The 16,254-nt window shown below is 39.1% G+C and overlaps 1 protein-coding gene across 1 annotated transcript in view; it reads right to left on the bottom strand.

Moving 5' to 3' along the window:
- The window catches only part of SCLT1 (sodium channel and clathrin linker 1), a 308,272-nt gene that overhangs the window by 274,874 nt on the left and 17,144 nt on the right, over positions 1 to 16,254 (bottom strand). Inside the window, exon 3 of the mRNA XM_062199088.1 lies at positions 527 to 585. Coding sequence (XP_062055072.1) covers positions 527 to 585 — 59 coding nt within the window. The remainder of the gene's footprint in view (positions 1 to 526; positions 586 to 16,254) is intronic.

The raw sequence follows: 16,254 nt of genomic DNA, 5'->3' as shown, positions 1-16,254 counted from the left end.
TTTTTTGTCACAGAGTCTTGGCTTTCCAAAAATGCATAATTTTAAATATGACATATGCTGCTCCATATAGTTTAATAAATATGTAACAAGTGAAAGAATTATAAATAAAAAAAGTATGCTTAATTTACCCAAAGGAATCAGTATCTTCCCTTTTTTCCTAGATTAATACTTCAGACTGAAAAACTCTTTATGGTAGGCAGGTTGGTCTATGCATTGTAGGATGTTTAGAAACATCCCTGGCCTCCATCTATTAGATACTACTAACAGTCTCATTCTCCACGCTGTGACAAGCAAAAATGTTTCCAGGTATTGCCAAGTATCTCCTGTGAGAACAGGAGCAAAATTGTTCCCCACTGACAACCAGTCTTATAGATTCCATAATACTTGCTTTTACTCATCAATTTAATTAAGATCACTTAAGCCTAACATAACACACCATAAAATAAACATTCTTAATACTAAAGGATTTATTTTAATGATAACTAAATTTAGTTAAGAAAACCATATTTCTCTGGAAATAATTTACCTTTGGTCAACTACTGAGTTTTCTAACATGTCTTCTCCATCTCCTTTGAAGACAGCTTTCTGTAACACAGAATAGGCATTTTAAAATGCTTTCTCAAATCAAAATTGACAGTTTAAAACTAAATGCAATTAAAAATTTGAAACTTTAGAAAATCTAGTGATAACTTTAACAGAATTAACAGAAAATTTAACAGAAAAGAAAAAAAGGAAAAAATCATCTCAGTTGATATTGAAATTCATTTGATAAATTTAATAGCCATTAAAAACTCTGGGCAAGTCAGAAATACAAAAATTTTTCTTAATTTGATAAAAAGTATCTACCAGAAGCCCACACAAATTACCATTCTTCAATGAAACCACAGAATTAATTCAGTAAATTCAGTTATACAATGTTGCTAAATGTCACTGTTAAAATTCAACATTTTTTAAAATGTTTTTGCCAATTTAATGTGTTATGGAGATAATTTAAAGGTTGAAAAGCAAGACACAATGCTAATAGTATTTAGATGCAATTTGACCATTGACATAGAAATTTCATATAACATAGCACTTATTAGGACTAAAAGAGCATACACTGAGTCATCAGATAGAAGATCAATATTAAAATATAAAATTTAGTAGCTTTTTCAAACACCAGCACTCTTCTTTTTTTGATCTACTCTGAAAGAGATTTAACAATTTTATAAATCTTTTTAAACAATCAATTGAAAAATTGTAGTTTTTTTTTTTTTTTTAATTTGAAAGGCAGAGAGAGAGAGAGGATGAGTGAACTCATCTACTCATCTGTTGGCACACGCTGCAAATGCTCAGAATACTCAGGGGGAGTATTAGAGGAGTTTAGAACTCAATCTGGGGCCGGCGCCGCGGCTCACTTGGCTAATCCGGGTTCTAGTCCCGGTTGCTCCTCTTCCAGTCCAGCTTTCTGCTGTGGCCCAGGAGGGCAGTGGAGGATGGCCCAAGGGCTTGGGTCCCTGCACCAGCATGGGAGACCAGGAGGAAGCACCTGGCTCCTGGCTTCAGATCGGTGCAGTGCACCTGCCGCAGCGCGCCAGCTGTGGCAGCCATTTGGGGGGTGAACCAACGGAAAGGAAGACCTTTCTCTCTGTCTCTCTCTCACACTGTCCACTCTGCCTGTCCAAAAAAAAAAAAAAAAGAACTCAATCTGGGTCCACTGCATGAGTGGTAGGGACCTAAGAACTTGTACCATTACCTGCTGCCTCCCAGGGTGTACATGAGTGAGGAGCAGAGCTAGGACTCAAGCTCATATACTCTGACATGGGATACGAGTGTCCCAAGTGGCAGCTTAACTGCTACATGAAATGCTGCCTGAACAATCAACTTTTTTAGCTTTGTGGGTTTTCCCAATCTTACATTTATTTTTATCCCACTGGTTTCCACTGCTTCTTTCTTTGGGTTTATCTTGTCCTACTTTTCCGATCTTTTCTCCTACTTAAATACATGTAATTAAGCATGCAGCTACAAGTTGTTTTTAAGGTTTACCTTTTTTATTTTGAGATTACTGTAGATTCACATGTAATTGTAAGAAACAACAGAGAGATGTCAAATAGCTTTTGCCCAATTTTCTCCAATGGTAACATATTGCAGAACTACAGCATTATATACAGATGTTACTTGACTTTTGGTAAGTTATGTCCCAAAAAAGTTATGCTAAGTTGAAAACATCATAAGTCAAAAAGGAACTACATCATGGTTTAGCAACACAGTACACTGCAGAATACTGGTTACTTATCCTCAGGATCAAATGGCTGCCTGGGAGTCAGCTCTCTGTTGATGTCCAGCATCACAAGAGAGTACAATATTGCATATTGCCTGCCTGGGAAAAGATCAAGAATTTAAGTATGGTTTCCACTGAATGAGTTTTCTTTTACCTCACTGTAAAAGCTTTTTGACTCATAAGATTGAGCCATGGTAAGTCAGGGACCATCTGTAGTATAATGTCACAACCAGGATAGTGATACTGATACATCAGTATGAGATCAATTCCAAAACCCAAGACTCCCTCATGTTACACTTCTACAGCCATACCTTCTTACCTCCTATCCCTCCCCAAGCCCGCATTCTGGCAACCACTAGTCTCTTCCTCATTTATAAAATTTTGTAATTTTAACAATGTTGACTTTTTCCCCTGGTCAGTATGATGTGATGGACACTTGCTGCCTGTATTAATAAATCCTTATAGGTGAACAACATTGTAAGTATGAGGATGCTTCAAAAGGTTGTGGAAAATATGCATTTTTTAAATTCTATTTTTCCATGAACTTTTTAAATTACTTTGTATATATTGTGGTTTATTTAACCATTCACCCACTGAAGGATATATGGGTTTCCAGTTTGGGAATATTACAAACAAAGCTACTACATACATTTATGTACAGATGTTTCTATGAACGTAAGTTCTCTGGAACAAATGCTAAAGAACACAAATGCTAGATTGAATGTTATATTTTTTGCTATTTAAACAATCAGCCAAACAGTAATCCAGAGTGTACTAACATTCTATATTCACACTGGCAATACATAAGCGACTCAGTTTTCCACATCCTTATCAGTATTTAGTGTTGTTGAAGCAAGCATGGGTCATTGTTCCCAGCCACTCAGGTTTGTCATCACATGGTGATGAAGAATGAAGACCAGAGACACAGGGAGTTAGTGAAGATTGAAGTAAGGCTTATTGAAAGGAGCAGAGAGAAAAATTCCCAGGAGAGGATCCAGGAGATTTTTTTTTTTAAGCCAGGAAAAAGCCATTCAAAAGAGGTGATCTGGGGGTTTTATACCCCTTGGGAACTTTATACCAGATCCTTTAAGAAAAGTAATCTAAGCTCCACAGTTTTTATTTTCCCATATTGCTGTCCTGCCTTCCCACCTCCCATCCCCCCCATTTGGTCAGTCTTGGTCCCCAGGTGTGCTATGATTTTGCCAGACCCACTATCTTGCTATTCATAGCCTTGGAGGTTTGCTAGCTTCTGCTCCAGGCTTTTGCTTTTTAGTTTCCCTATTTGTTTTTTTTGTTTTTTTTTTTTTTTTTTTTGCAAAGAATGCCTCTGAAATGCATGTCTGTGTGTTGCTTAGTAACCAAAGGCTGTTTTACTTACCATGTAGCACCCTCCCAACCTGTACCCCATCACTGTCCTCAGCTGTCTGTCTAAATCTAATCTAACCTAGCTTGCCTTCTCTTACTCATGTCATTGTCCTTATGTTTTACTTAAACCATTCTTGAAGTTATATAGAGCCATCTTATGCTCTTATGTTTAAAATTTATCTTAGTGAGCAATTGTGGTAGGTAGGCTGAATAATTATCACCTGAAAATGTATACATCTTAATGCTTGAACCTGTGAATCTGTTGTGGCAAATAATCCACAGCAAAGGATCTCTATAGTTGTGATTAAATGGGGAGATAATTCTGGATTAACTAAATAGATTCAATATGATTACAACAGTCTTTAAAAAGAGGGAGGCAGTTAGAATCAGAGGGAAGGCTACTGAAGAGCTCACAAAGATACAAAGATGCTTTATTGTTGGCTATGAAGATGGTGAAAGGGTCCACAAGGAAAGGAATGCAAAGGATACAGTACTAAAAGTACAGGTAGGGGCAGAAACAGATTCTGCTCTAGAGACTTTGGAGCACAGCCTTGCTAAAACTTTAATTTCAGCCCAGTGAGGTTGATTTCAATCTTCCGACCTCCATAACAGTAAGTAAGATAATAATTTGTGTTAAGTGTCCTATTTATGGTAAGCTAATTAGGAAATTAATACACTAAATCTGATGAGATATTTTAATGTGCTTATTAGATATTTGTATAGTCTCTTAAGTGAATAGTCTTCATGTCTTATGCCCATTGATTTTTGAAGCTTTATTGATACAGTTGACAAACACTGTATATATCTAAAGTGTTGAAAGTGATAATGTGATCCATATACACTGGGAAATGATTATCACAACTGAGTTAATATATCCATCACTTCACAAAGTTACCATTTTTTGTTTTGTTGCATGGTGAGAACACTTGCCATCTATTCTTTTATCAAGAATATAAATACATTATTATTAACTATAATCACCATGCTGTATATTAGATCTCCAAAATTTATAACTGACAGTTTATATACTTTGGACAGCAGCTACCTATTTGGCCCATACTCAGGGATCACTGGTACCATTATTTTATTCTCTGGTTTTGTTTTTATGTTTTTTGGTTCAATATGTTGATTTTGTTACCCTTTCTCTTTTTTAAAAAAAAAAATTATTTTTATTACTTGAAAGTCAGAGTTACACAGAGAGAGGAGAGGCAGAGAGAGAGAGGTCTTCCATCTGATGGTTCACTCCCCAAATGGCCGCAATGGCTGGAGCTGCACCAATCCGAAGCCAGGAGCCAGGAGCTTCTTCATGGTCTCCCACGTAGGTGCAGGGGCTGCCCAAGGACTTGGGCCATCTTCTACTGCTTCCCCAGGCCATAGCAGAGAGCTGGACAAGAAGTGGAGCAGCCGGGTCTCAAACTGGCGCCCATATAGGATGCCAGCACTTCAGGCCAGGGCGTTAACCCACTGAGCCACAGCGCCGGCCCCACCCTTTCTCTCTTTTTTTTTTTTAAAGTTGAAATACAGTTTAAATGCCAAGAAAGGCACTAAGTGTACAGATAAATGATTTTTTTTTTTTTGTCATTGGGTCACACTCTAAGGGATATAATGCAGTATTTCTCTTTTTATAGCTGGCTTATTTCACTGAGCATAATGTCTTCAAGATTCAGCTGTCAAAACTGGCAGCATTCTTGGTGGATGATTTTTTTCAGTACTTTGAATATATCATTCCATTTTCTCTGTACTTTTAAGGGTTCTGCTGAGAAATCCACTGAAAGCCTCATGGAATTTCTCTTGTAGGTGATGAACCTTTTTTCCCTGACTGCTTTCCAAATTCTGTCTCTGATTTTTGATAATTTGATCACAACATATCTCAATAAAGTCATTTTGGGGTTGTACCTAGATGTCTAGATCTCTCAGGATTTTCGACATTTTCAGACATTGTTTCTTTAAATAAGGTTGTGCCTCTTTTCCTTTCTCTCTCTTTTTAAGTTCCTATAATCCACATATTATTTCTCCTCATAGTGTGATACAAATACTGTAACATTTCTTCATTCCTTTTCATTTCTTTCAACCTCTGTCTAAATTCAAATAATCTTTCCTCAAGTTCACAGATTTTTTTCATCTACTTCACTGAGTCCTTTTTTTTTTTTTTTTTTTTTTTGACAAGCAGAGTGGATAGTGAGAGAGAGAGAGAGAGAGAGAGACAGAGAGAAAGGTCTTCCTTTGCCATTGGTTCACCCTCCAGTGGCTGTCGCGCTGCGGCCGGTACACCGCGCTGATCCGAAGGCAGGAGCCAGGTACTTATCCTGGTCTCCTATGGGGTGCAGGGCCCAAGCACTTGGGCCATCCTCCATTGCCTTCCCAGACCACAGCAGAGAGCTGGCCTGGAAGAGGGGCAACCGAGACAGAATCCGGTGCCCTGACCGGGACTAGAACCCGGTGTGCCGGCGCCGCTAGGCAGAGGATTAGCCTATTGAGCCACAGCGCCGGCCCTTCACTAAGTCTTACACTGAAGCTCTGCTACATTTTCCACTTCATTCATTGTAGTCTATAGCTCCAGAATTTCCAATTTGATCTTTATGATAACTATCTCTTTGCTGAACGCATATTATTTATGTGTTGCTTTCCTCATATCATTGAATTGTCTTGTTTTTCTTTGTTTTGTTTTTTTGGTAGTTCACTGAGTTTCTGTAAAATGATTATCTTAAATCATTTGTTAAGCAATTTGTAGTTCTCCATTTCTTTGAGACTATTTTCTGTGAAAGTATCAGGTTCCTTTGATGACATAATATTTCCTAGGTTTATCTTGTTCCTAGAAGTGTTTTGTTGTTGTTTACTCATTTGAAAAAATACAGATACAGGGCATGCATGTGCAGCAGGTAAAGCTGCCACTTGGGATACTTGCATCCCACATTGGATTGCTGGTGTGAGTCCTAGCTACTCCATTGCCAACCCAGCTCTCTCCTAATGTGCCAGAAGCAGCAAATGATGGCCCAAGTACTGGAGTTCTTGCCACCCAAGTAGGAGACTCAGTAGGAATTACTGGCTGCTGGCTTCAGCTTGGCTCAGCCCCTGCTCCTGCAACCATCTGAGGAATGAACCAGAGGATGGAAGATTCTCTTTCAAATCAATCAATAAATGTTAGAAAGGTGCTTTAGGAAAAAAAAAAACAAAACAAAAAAAAAAAAAACAAACAGATGCTTCCTTCAATATTTACTGATTGGCTTTGGGAGAGAAATCCTTCCACCAAAATACCCTCAGATGTTTCACACACTCCACTTTCTTTCTTCCTTTTAGGGAGAAAGTCTCAAGATTGTATGTGTTTCCTCAATCACACAAAACCAGACCAGCTGCTTAGTTTTTCCCTTTCTCCCTCATGGTGGTACCCTGAAATGCTCAAATTTGTGCTCATACTCCCAATTCTGCAGAGTTGAGCCAGCTGACTTTACAGACGCTTATAGGCCATCTAAAAATGATCATACTCTTCACCTGAGTGTGCACTTTGGAACCAGTCATGGGTCTGGGGGTGGGAAATGAAGCTCATGGAGGGGCAGGCATCTGGCACTGGTTAAGACACTGCTTGGGATGTTGTATCACATATCATGTCCTGGCTCTGCTGATACCAGCTTTCTGCTAGTGCACACCCTGGCAAGCAGTGGACAATGACTCAATTTTTAGTTTTCAAAAACAGTGAAATATAAGTGTTTTAAAAAGTTCATGAAAAAGTCCATTATGAAAAAATTTTACATGGTTTAAAAAAAATTTTGCACCAAAATAAACATCTTTTAATCCCATTTTCCATGAACTTTTAAAAAATGATTTATTTATTTAATTGAAAGGCAGAGTTACAGAGTGGCAGAGCCAGAGTGTGAGAGAGACATAGAGATCTTCCATCTGCTGGTTCACTCCCCAGTTGTGGTGATCCAAAGCCGGGAACCAGGAGCTTCTTCTGGATTTCCCACATGGGTGCAAGGGTCCAAGGACTTGGACCATCGTATACTGCTTTCCCAGGCCACAGCAGAGAGCTGGATCAGAAGTGGAGTAGCTGGGACACGAACCAGTGCCCATACAGGATGAAGACACTGCAGACAGTGACTTTACCCAATATGTCACAGTGCTGGCCCCTCCATGAACTTTTTGACATCCTTCTGTTATTTAGGTTAATTTTTCAATTCTGATTAGTTTTTATTTATTTTTATTTTTATTTTTTGTTTTTGTTATTTTTATTTTTGTTTATTTTTGTTTTTATTTATGCCTGTTTCCTTTTATGAGAGATGTATTAAAGTCCCCCCCACCCCTCCACTTAACAGGGCCTACTTGCTTCTGTTTTCCCTATGGCTTTATCATCTGTCTTTGTACATGCTGAAGCTATGAAATTCGGTATATGTGAATCTGAGTTATTATAAATTACCTATGATTCAATATTTCATACATTTCACTAAAGTAACAATTCTTAACTAAAATTGATGTCATCTGCTATTACTAGCTGGGTCAGGCCTAAACCAAGAGCAAGAAACATCATCCTAGTCTCCCACATGAGTGGCAGGGGTACATGCACTTGTTACCATCTGCTGCCTTCCAGGATGCTTTCATAGGAAGCTGGATCAGTAACATAGTAGCCAGGACTCAAATTGGCACTCATATATGGAATGCAAGCATTGTAATTGGTGCATTACTCCACTGTCACAATGCCCCACCCCAATATATCTGCTTTCTTTCAGATAATATTTCCATGGTGTAACTTTTTCTACTCTTTTCACTTTTGTTGTTTATATAGTTGGATTTATTTGTGTACCTGTGTATGTGTTTTAGATAGCTAGAGTATTTAGTTCATTCACTTTTAATATAATTAATGTTCATAATATATAAAGTCTATAATAGGAGTTAGCAAAATTTTTCTGTAAAGGACCTGAAACTAAGTATTTTAGACTTTGTGAATAAAAAAGGTTTTAATCACAACTATTTGATTCTGCCATTATAGCACAAAAGCAGCCACAGACAATTTGTAAATAAATAAGCATGGCTGTGTTCCAGTAATATTTACCAACACAGATGGCAGGTGGGATTTAGTTGGTTGCTATAGTTTAGCAATCCTTGAATAAGAAGATGGTTTGAAAGTGTTTCTCATAAACAAAACAAAACAAAACAGTGTCTCAAATAAACTATCTTGCAAGAGAAAATTATGTTTGGGCATGACTCCCAGGATATAAAAGTATTTCAACTGTGAATTCTAAATCAAAAATTTTATGAGGATTTTTTTTTCTTTACAGTTGTAGTGATTAAAACTTGTTTTATTGCTGCCAAAACACAAAGTACTAATGCACAAAATTAGAGTACCCAGATACAGACCATGCAGATATGGGAATTTGGTCTAGACCAGTCATTTGGAAAACTATGAATTATGTTCCAAGTGCTATAACCACTATGGTTTTACCTTTTACAATACATGCACAAGAATAAATTCCAGATTATTAAGACTTCAATATGAAAAGCACAGCACATTTATGCTAGGGAAAGACAACTTACTACATAATAAACATTGATATATCTGACTATATTGAGGAAAATTTTGTGTTAAAAACTATATATAAACAAGATAGATTCCAAAATGGCAGACTAGGGAAGGGCGTATTGCTCTAGATAGGGGAAATAGTAAAAACAAACAAACAAACAAAAAGTGTAGGAAGTACATTTTCAGGGGAGAATTAGAGAGAAAACTACAGTAAAAATTCTACAGAAGGAAGAGAAATGCCATGGATTGGTGTGTAAAGGTGTGGATGTGCTACACAAACATGAACACAACATATGACCCCAGGAGCTGAGAGCCAGAGAGAGCAGGTTTAGAGAGTGAGGTGAGATCAGACTGCAGCTGCCCATGCCATTGGTGATAAAGCTGGAGGGGGAGCTTGGTGTGAGTCCAGCCTGGAACCCTAAGAAGGATAGGGTACCCACTGACCCAGGGGGAAAAAAGGGTCAAGATTCACTCTCCACAGCCCCCCACAACAGTGCCCAGAAACTGGCTGGGGGGGCACCATTTTGGACATAAGCAGCACCTGCAGAAGCCTTTGCACACACACTGAGCTACTAGCTGGGACAAGATGCCATCTTGTCAGTGGTGACAGGGACAGGAACTTGGGCTTGTACATCTGGCAATCAGTGGGGAAAAGGCAACATTGTGAAATGAATGGGGGTTACATCTGGTGGCTCTTGTACACGAGTGTGATTCAGAGGGAAAAATCCATATTCCCCACTGACGTTGAGTTTAGTTGGGAGGATTGACAGGGGGCTAGGCACTGACATATGACTGTGAATTGCCCCCAGTCTCTCAACATATCATGGCTCCAGGGCTCAAACCACCTCAGTGAGGCACCCAAAGGCAGCTGGCTCTGGAAATGTCTCTGCCTCTCTGTGGATGGGACAGACTGGCAGGGTTGAGCAGATCCTCTGTACCCCATGATTGTGGGAGCCTTGTGTGCAGAGACTGTGGGAACTTTGTGACTGCACAAAAGGGCACAGGGTTTAGCTGGGTCTCTGGATAATCAATATGAGCGGCTCCATACACTCAGAGCTCCCTGATTGCCTGAGGTGGGTCACAGTAATGGGAACATGCTCACGTTGAGGATAGCACATTGAGGAACACAACAATACTTCAATATTAGAATGTGAAGAAGAGACTGATGAAATGCCTGAAATGGAATTCAACTTAGGATTACTCAGAAGCATAGAAGCAACTCCATAAATTAAAAAAATTCATGTATGACATGAACTAAATTTTTTCCCATGGAATTGAAATTTTGAAGAGAAAACAAAATGAAATGTTAGAAATGAAGAATTCAATACCTTAAATAAAAATACAGTGGAAAGTCTTAACAAAACACTTGCTGAGGCAGAAAAAAGAATATCCAAGTTAGAAGACAAACTTTGGAAATTTTTCAGTCAGACAAAAAAATTTATAAAAATTACAAGAAAACAAACATTGTTGGAGATTTTACTATCAAGCTACCCAAATGGGTCTTAGGAGTTCCTTAAGGAGTAGAAGGTGAGAATGGATTTGAAGGCCTATTTAGTGAAATAATTACAGAAAACTTGTATAAGTTGGATAAAGAAAAAAAAAAAGTCCAAGTACACACGGCATGGAGAACTCCTTATAGACATGACCAAAAATATCTCACCACAATACACTGTAGTCAAATATTCAACAGTAAAATATAAAAGATTCTAAAATATGCAGCAAAGAAATGACAGATTACTTTCAGAGGCTTTCTAATTAGACTCACAGCTAACTTCTCATCAGAAATCCTACAGGCTAGGAGAGAATGGAGTTACATAGTACAAATTTTAAGAGGAAAAAACTGTCAACCAAAATACTGTACCCTGCAAAGCTCTCATTTATGAATGAAGGTGAAATAAAGATCTTCCATAACAAACAGAAATTGAAAGAATTTGTCTCTACTAAGCCAGCCTTACAGATACTTAAGGATGTGCTACACACAAAAACACAGATACTCATCATTATGAAAGAATGTGAAAGCCGAAAAATCTCCTGGTAAAAGTACAAAGGAAATCCAAAGCAAACAACAGGAATATTTACAGAAAAATAGCAGGGCCAAGTTGTTACTTATCAATAATAACATTGAATGTAAATGGCCTAGACTCTCCAACTAAGATATTTGTTGGCAGAATGGGTCAAAAAACAAACCCATCTATTTGCTCCCTATAAGAAACATACTTCACAACATTGATACACAGACTGAAAATGAAAGGATGGATAAAGAATTTCATGATAATGGAAAGCAGAAATGAGCAGGTGTAGCTATCCTAAAATCATACAAAAAAAAAAAAGACTTTAACGAAAAACTGTTAAAGGAGACAAAGAAGGGTACTATGTAATGATTAAGGGATCAATTCAACAGAAAGATGTGACTATAATAAATGTATATGCATCCAATGCCAGGGCACCTGGCTATTTCAAACAAATATTAATAGATTTAAAGGGAGACATACACTCCAATACAACAGTAATGGAAACTTCAACATCCCACATTCAAGAATGGACAGCTCAACCATACAGAAAATCAACAAAGAAACAACAGAGCTAATTGATGCTATGGTTCAAATGGATCTGATATCTACAAAACCTTTCACCCCACAGTTACAGAACACACATTCTTTTCATCAGTGCATGGAACTTTCTCTAGGATAGACCACATTATAGGCCATAAAGCAAGTCTCAGCAAATTAAAAAAAATCAAAATCATACCATGCATCTTTTTGGACCACAATGGAATGAAGCTGGGAACTAACAACTTTAGAATCTGTTGAACATATGCAAACACAAGGAAACTGAACAACATGATCATGAAAGAAAGTAGGTCACAGAAGAAATCAAAAGAGAAATAAAAAAATTTCTGGAATCTAATGAAGTCAACAATTCAACGTGTCAAAACTTATGGGATACAGCAAAAGCAGTGTTAAGAGGGAAATTTATAGCAACTGGTGCCTACATCAAGAAATTGGAAACGCTCCAAATAAATGAGCTGTCAATGTGTCTCAAGGACCTAGAAAATAACAACAAATCAAACTGACATTAGTAGGAGGAAAGAAGTAATTGAAGTTAGAGAACAAACAAAACTGAAACCAAAAGAAAATATATAAAATACCAGTGAAAGAGCTAGTGTTTTGAAAAAAGTAAACAAACTTGATATACCATTGGCCCAACTAGGCAAAAAAAAAAAAAAAGAGGGAGAAGACCCAAATCAATAAAATCAATAGAATCAGAGACGAAAAAGAAAATGTGGGGCTGGCGCTGTGATGTAGTAGTCTAGGCCAGTATTCCTATTCCATATGGGTTTTGGTTCACATCCTGGCTATACCACTTCCAATCCAGCTCTCTATTATGGAAAATGGCCCAAGTCCTTGGGCCCCTGCACCTATGTGAGAGACCTGGAAAAATCTCCTGGTGCCCAGCTTTGGATGCCCAGCTCTGCCCATTGTAGCCATCTGGGTAATGAACCAGCAGATAGAAGACCTTTCTCTCTGTCTCTCCCTCTCTTTGTAAATCTACCTCCAAATAAATAAATAAATCTTTTAAAAAGTAGGCAATGTAATAATAGTCAAGAATTACTATAAAGAGCTATATGCCAATAAATCAGAAAATCTAGAAGAAATTGATAGATTTCAGTATCACAGATTAGAATAGTTAATACCAAAATGTCCATGCTACCCAAAACAATTTACAGTTTCAATACAATTTCAATCAAAAGACCAATGATACTCTTCTCAGACCTAGAAAAAAATGATACTAAAATTCATATGGAGACACAAGAGACTTCAAACAGCTAAAGCAATCTTTAACAACAAAAACAAAGTCATAGGCATGACAATACCAGATTTCAAGACATAAAACAGGGCAGTTATAATCAAAACAGTCTGCTACTGGCAAAAAAAAGACATGTACACCAATGAAACAGAACAGAAACTCCAGAAAAGAACCCACGCATCCATAACCAACTTATCTTTGAGAAAGGAGCTAAAATCAATCCCTGGAACAAGGAACAGACTCTTTGACAAATGGTGCTGTGATAATTGGATCTCCACATGCAGAAGCATGAAACAAGACCCCTACCTTACACCTCACACAAAAATCCTCTCAAAATCATTCAAGGACCTAAATCTATGACCGCATACCATCAAATTACTAGAGAACATGGGGGATACTGTGTAAGACATCAGCATAGGCAAAGCCTTTTTGGAAAAGACCCCAGAAGCACAAAGCCAAAATTAACAAAAGGGATCACATCAAGCTGAAAAGCTTCTGTACTGTTAAAGAAACACTCAGGAAAGTGAAGAGGCAACTGACAAAAAGAGGAGAAAATATCTGCAAACTATGAAACTGATAAAAGATTAATATCCAGGGTCTATAAAGACCTCATGAAGCTCTACAAGAAAACAAACAATCCAGTTAAGAAATGGGCAAAGGACTTGAACAAGCATTTTTCAAGAGAAGATGTACAAATGGCCAACAGACACATGAACAAAAGCTCAGGATCACTAGCCACAGGGAAATGCAAATCAAAACAACAATGAGGTTTCGCCTCACCCCAGTTAGAATGGCTGTCATACAGAAATCAACATACAATAAATGCTGGTGAGGATGTAGAGAAAAAGATACCCAATACCACTGCTGGTGGGAATGTAAACTGATACAGCCATTGAGGAAGATAGTATGGAGACACCTCAGAAATCTGAAAATAGATCTACCCTATGCAATTCCACTCCCGAGAATTTACCCAAAGGAAATGAAATCAGCATATGAAAGAGCTATCTGTACCCCCATGTTTATTGCAGCTCAATTCACAATAGCTAAGATATGGAATCAATCCAAATCCATCAACTGAAGACTGCATAAAGAAATTATGGTATTATGTACACAATGGAATGCTACATAGTGGTAAAATTCTGTCATCTGAAACAAAATGGATACAACTAGAAACTATTATACTGAATGAAATAAGCCAGTCACAGAAAGATAGATACCATGTTTTCTCTAATCTGTGGTAACTAACAGAGTACCTAAAAGGTAATGTATATGAATGAAATTGACATTTTGTGATTCAGTGATTGTTGATAGCCATTGTCTCTACTGTTGAGAAAGTGGTATTTTTTTAATCCAAATATGGAAAAAGCCCAAATTACTGGCTAACCCAAGGTATATTTTAGAAGCCTTTACCAACATGGGTAGGATTAGCTTAAAATGCAAAATCTCAGTGAAATGTTCATTTGCTTCCAGCACAGTAATGTGAGTTAGGTAAAGTGAAAAAGATAATCTTCCAGAGAATATGTTGGTGAGTTAAAAAAAATGCATCCAATAACCTATGTAATTTCAGGAAGTGATTTATCCTAAGCCATTGAAAAACAGTCATTGCATTTTTTGTTTTAATTAATTTTTTTAAGGAATACAAATTTTATAACTTTACGAATATAGTTATTCTTCCCACCATATCCGCTCTCCCACCACTTCTCTTCCCTCTCCCCTAGCCGGTCCCATTCTCCATTAAGATTCATTTTCAATTAACTTTGTACACAGAAGACCAACTCTATACTAAGTAAAGATTTCAACAATTTGCACACACACACAAAACTGAGAACTAGTTTTACAGTTAACTCTCATAATACAACTCATAAGGACAGAGGTCCTGCAGGGGGAGTACACAGTTGCGGAGCATGAGCATGGCCATGGCGTGGCCAGGCCAGGCCCGGGGGCTCCGCATGCGCAGCTGCCCCCGGGTGCCCCCGCCCGAGTTGCGCGGAACGGAGCCCGCGAACTAACCTGAGCCAGGGCCCGCGGAGCCAGCAGGCGGGTGTCCCGGGGATGGCAGCGCAGGGAGGGAACCGGCAGGTGGCCCCGGCCACCACCATGGCGGACAGCGACCCCGCAGGGTGTGCGGTGGTGGTGGCTCTGGGCCGGGTGGCACCAAGGAGGGGTCAACATGGAGTGCGCCTAGCTCCAGGAGGCGCAGGACCAGCTGCAAGGCCTGCAGGAGGACTTCATCTACAGCCTGCAGGCACTGGAGGAGCGGGACTGTGGGCTGGAGCATGTGCACAGCTGCCACCATGATGCCGCTGTGCCCAGGGCTGGCCATGAACAGGCTGCTGTCGCGTGAGGAGGGGGAGTGGATCCTGGAGCAGCTCACCCTCCTCCCCCCAGCAAGAGGACTGTTGGGAACCAGACGGAGAGGGACCAGGCTGCCGACGATGATGCTGGCGGCCTCCTCTCCAGCAGGCCCTGCGAGAGGGGCAAAGAAGATGGCGCCCAGAGGAAGTAAGATGGGCAGAACTCAAAAGCTAATTGGCTACGCAACATCAGGGGAGGTCACAAAACTAGTAACAAGTGTACAGACATATGGCTAGTCCTATAGAAATCCCCCCATAAGGTGATTTTTTAAGTGATTGGTTGGTCCTTAGCCCTGCCCCAATGACTCTGCAGTTTTGTGCTATAAAAGGTACTGTTACACACTAAGTAAATGAGTCCTTGCTTGACTTGGCTCCCTGCTGTGTCTGATTGTCTCCAAGATCAGGAGGCTGGGGAACGGGCAAGTGGCGCACTTACCTTTCCTCGGACCCAGTCCATCCTGTACTGGTGGACTAAGACCCTGCACACAGTGACTCCTGTTGTTAATTTAACAATTAACACTCTTACATATGAAGTCAGTGACCACCTGAGGCTCTTGACATCAACTGTCTAGGCGATGGAAGCCTTTTGAGTCCACAAACTCTGTCAGTATTTGGACAAGGCCTTAAGAAAAGTAGAAGTTCTCTCCTCCCTTCAGAGAAAAGTACATCTTTTATTGATGGCCACTCCTTTCTGCTGGGGTCTCACTCACAGAGATCCTTCATGTAGAACATTTTTGGTCATAGTGTCTTGGCTTTCCATGCCTGAAATGCTCTCATAGGCTTTTCAGCCAGACCAGGAAGCCTTAAGGTATGACTCTTAGGTCAGAGTGTTACTAGAGCAACTGTCATTCTATGAGTCTGGTGTGTGAACTGCTTCCCATGTTAGTATTTCTCTTATCCCACATTGTTAGTCTTTTATTTTATTCATCTTCATGTCACTAAAGGACCTGGCATAG

The sequence above is a fragment of the Lepus europaeus genome, chromosome 8 (assembly GCF_033115175.1).
Source record: "Lepus europaeus isolate LE1 chromosome 8, mLepTim1.pri, whole genome shotgun sequence".
Taxonomy (NCBI): domain Eukaryota; kingdom Metazoa; phylum Chordata; class Mammalia; order Lagomorpha; family Leporidae; genus Lepus; species Lepus europaeus.
This window is presented reverse-complemented; position numbering and strand designations above follow the sequence as displayed.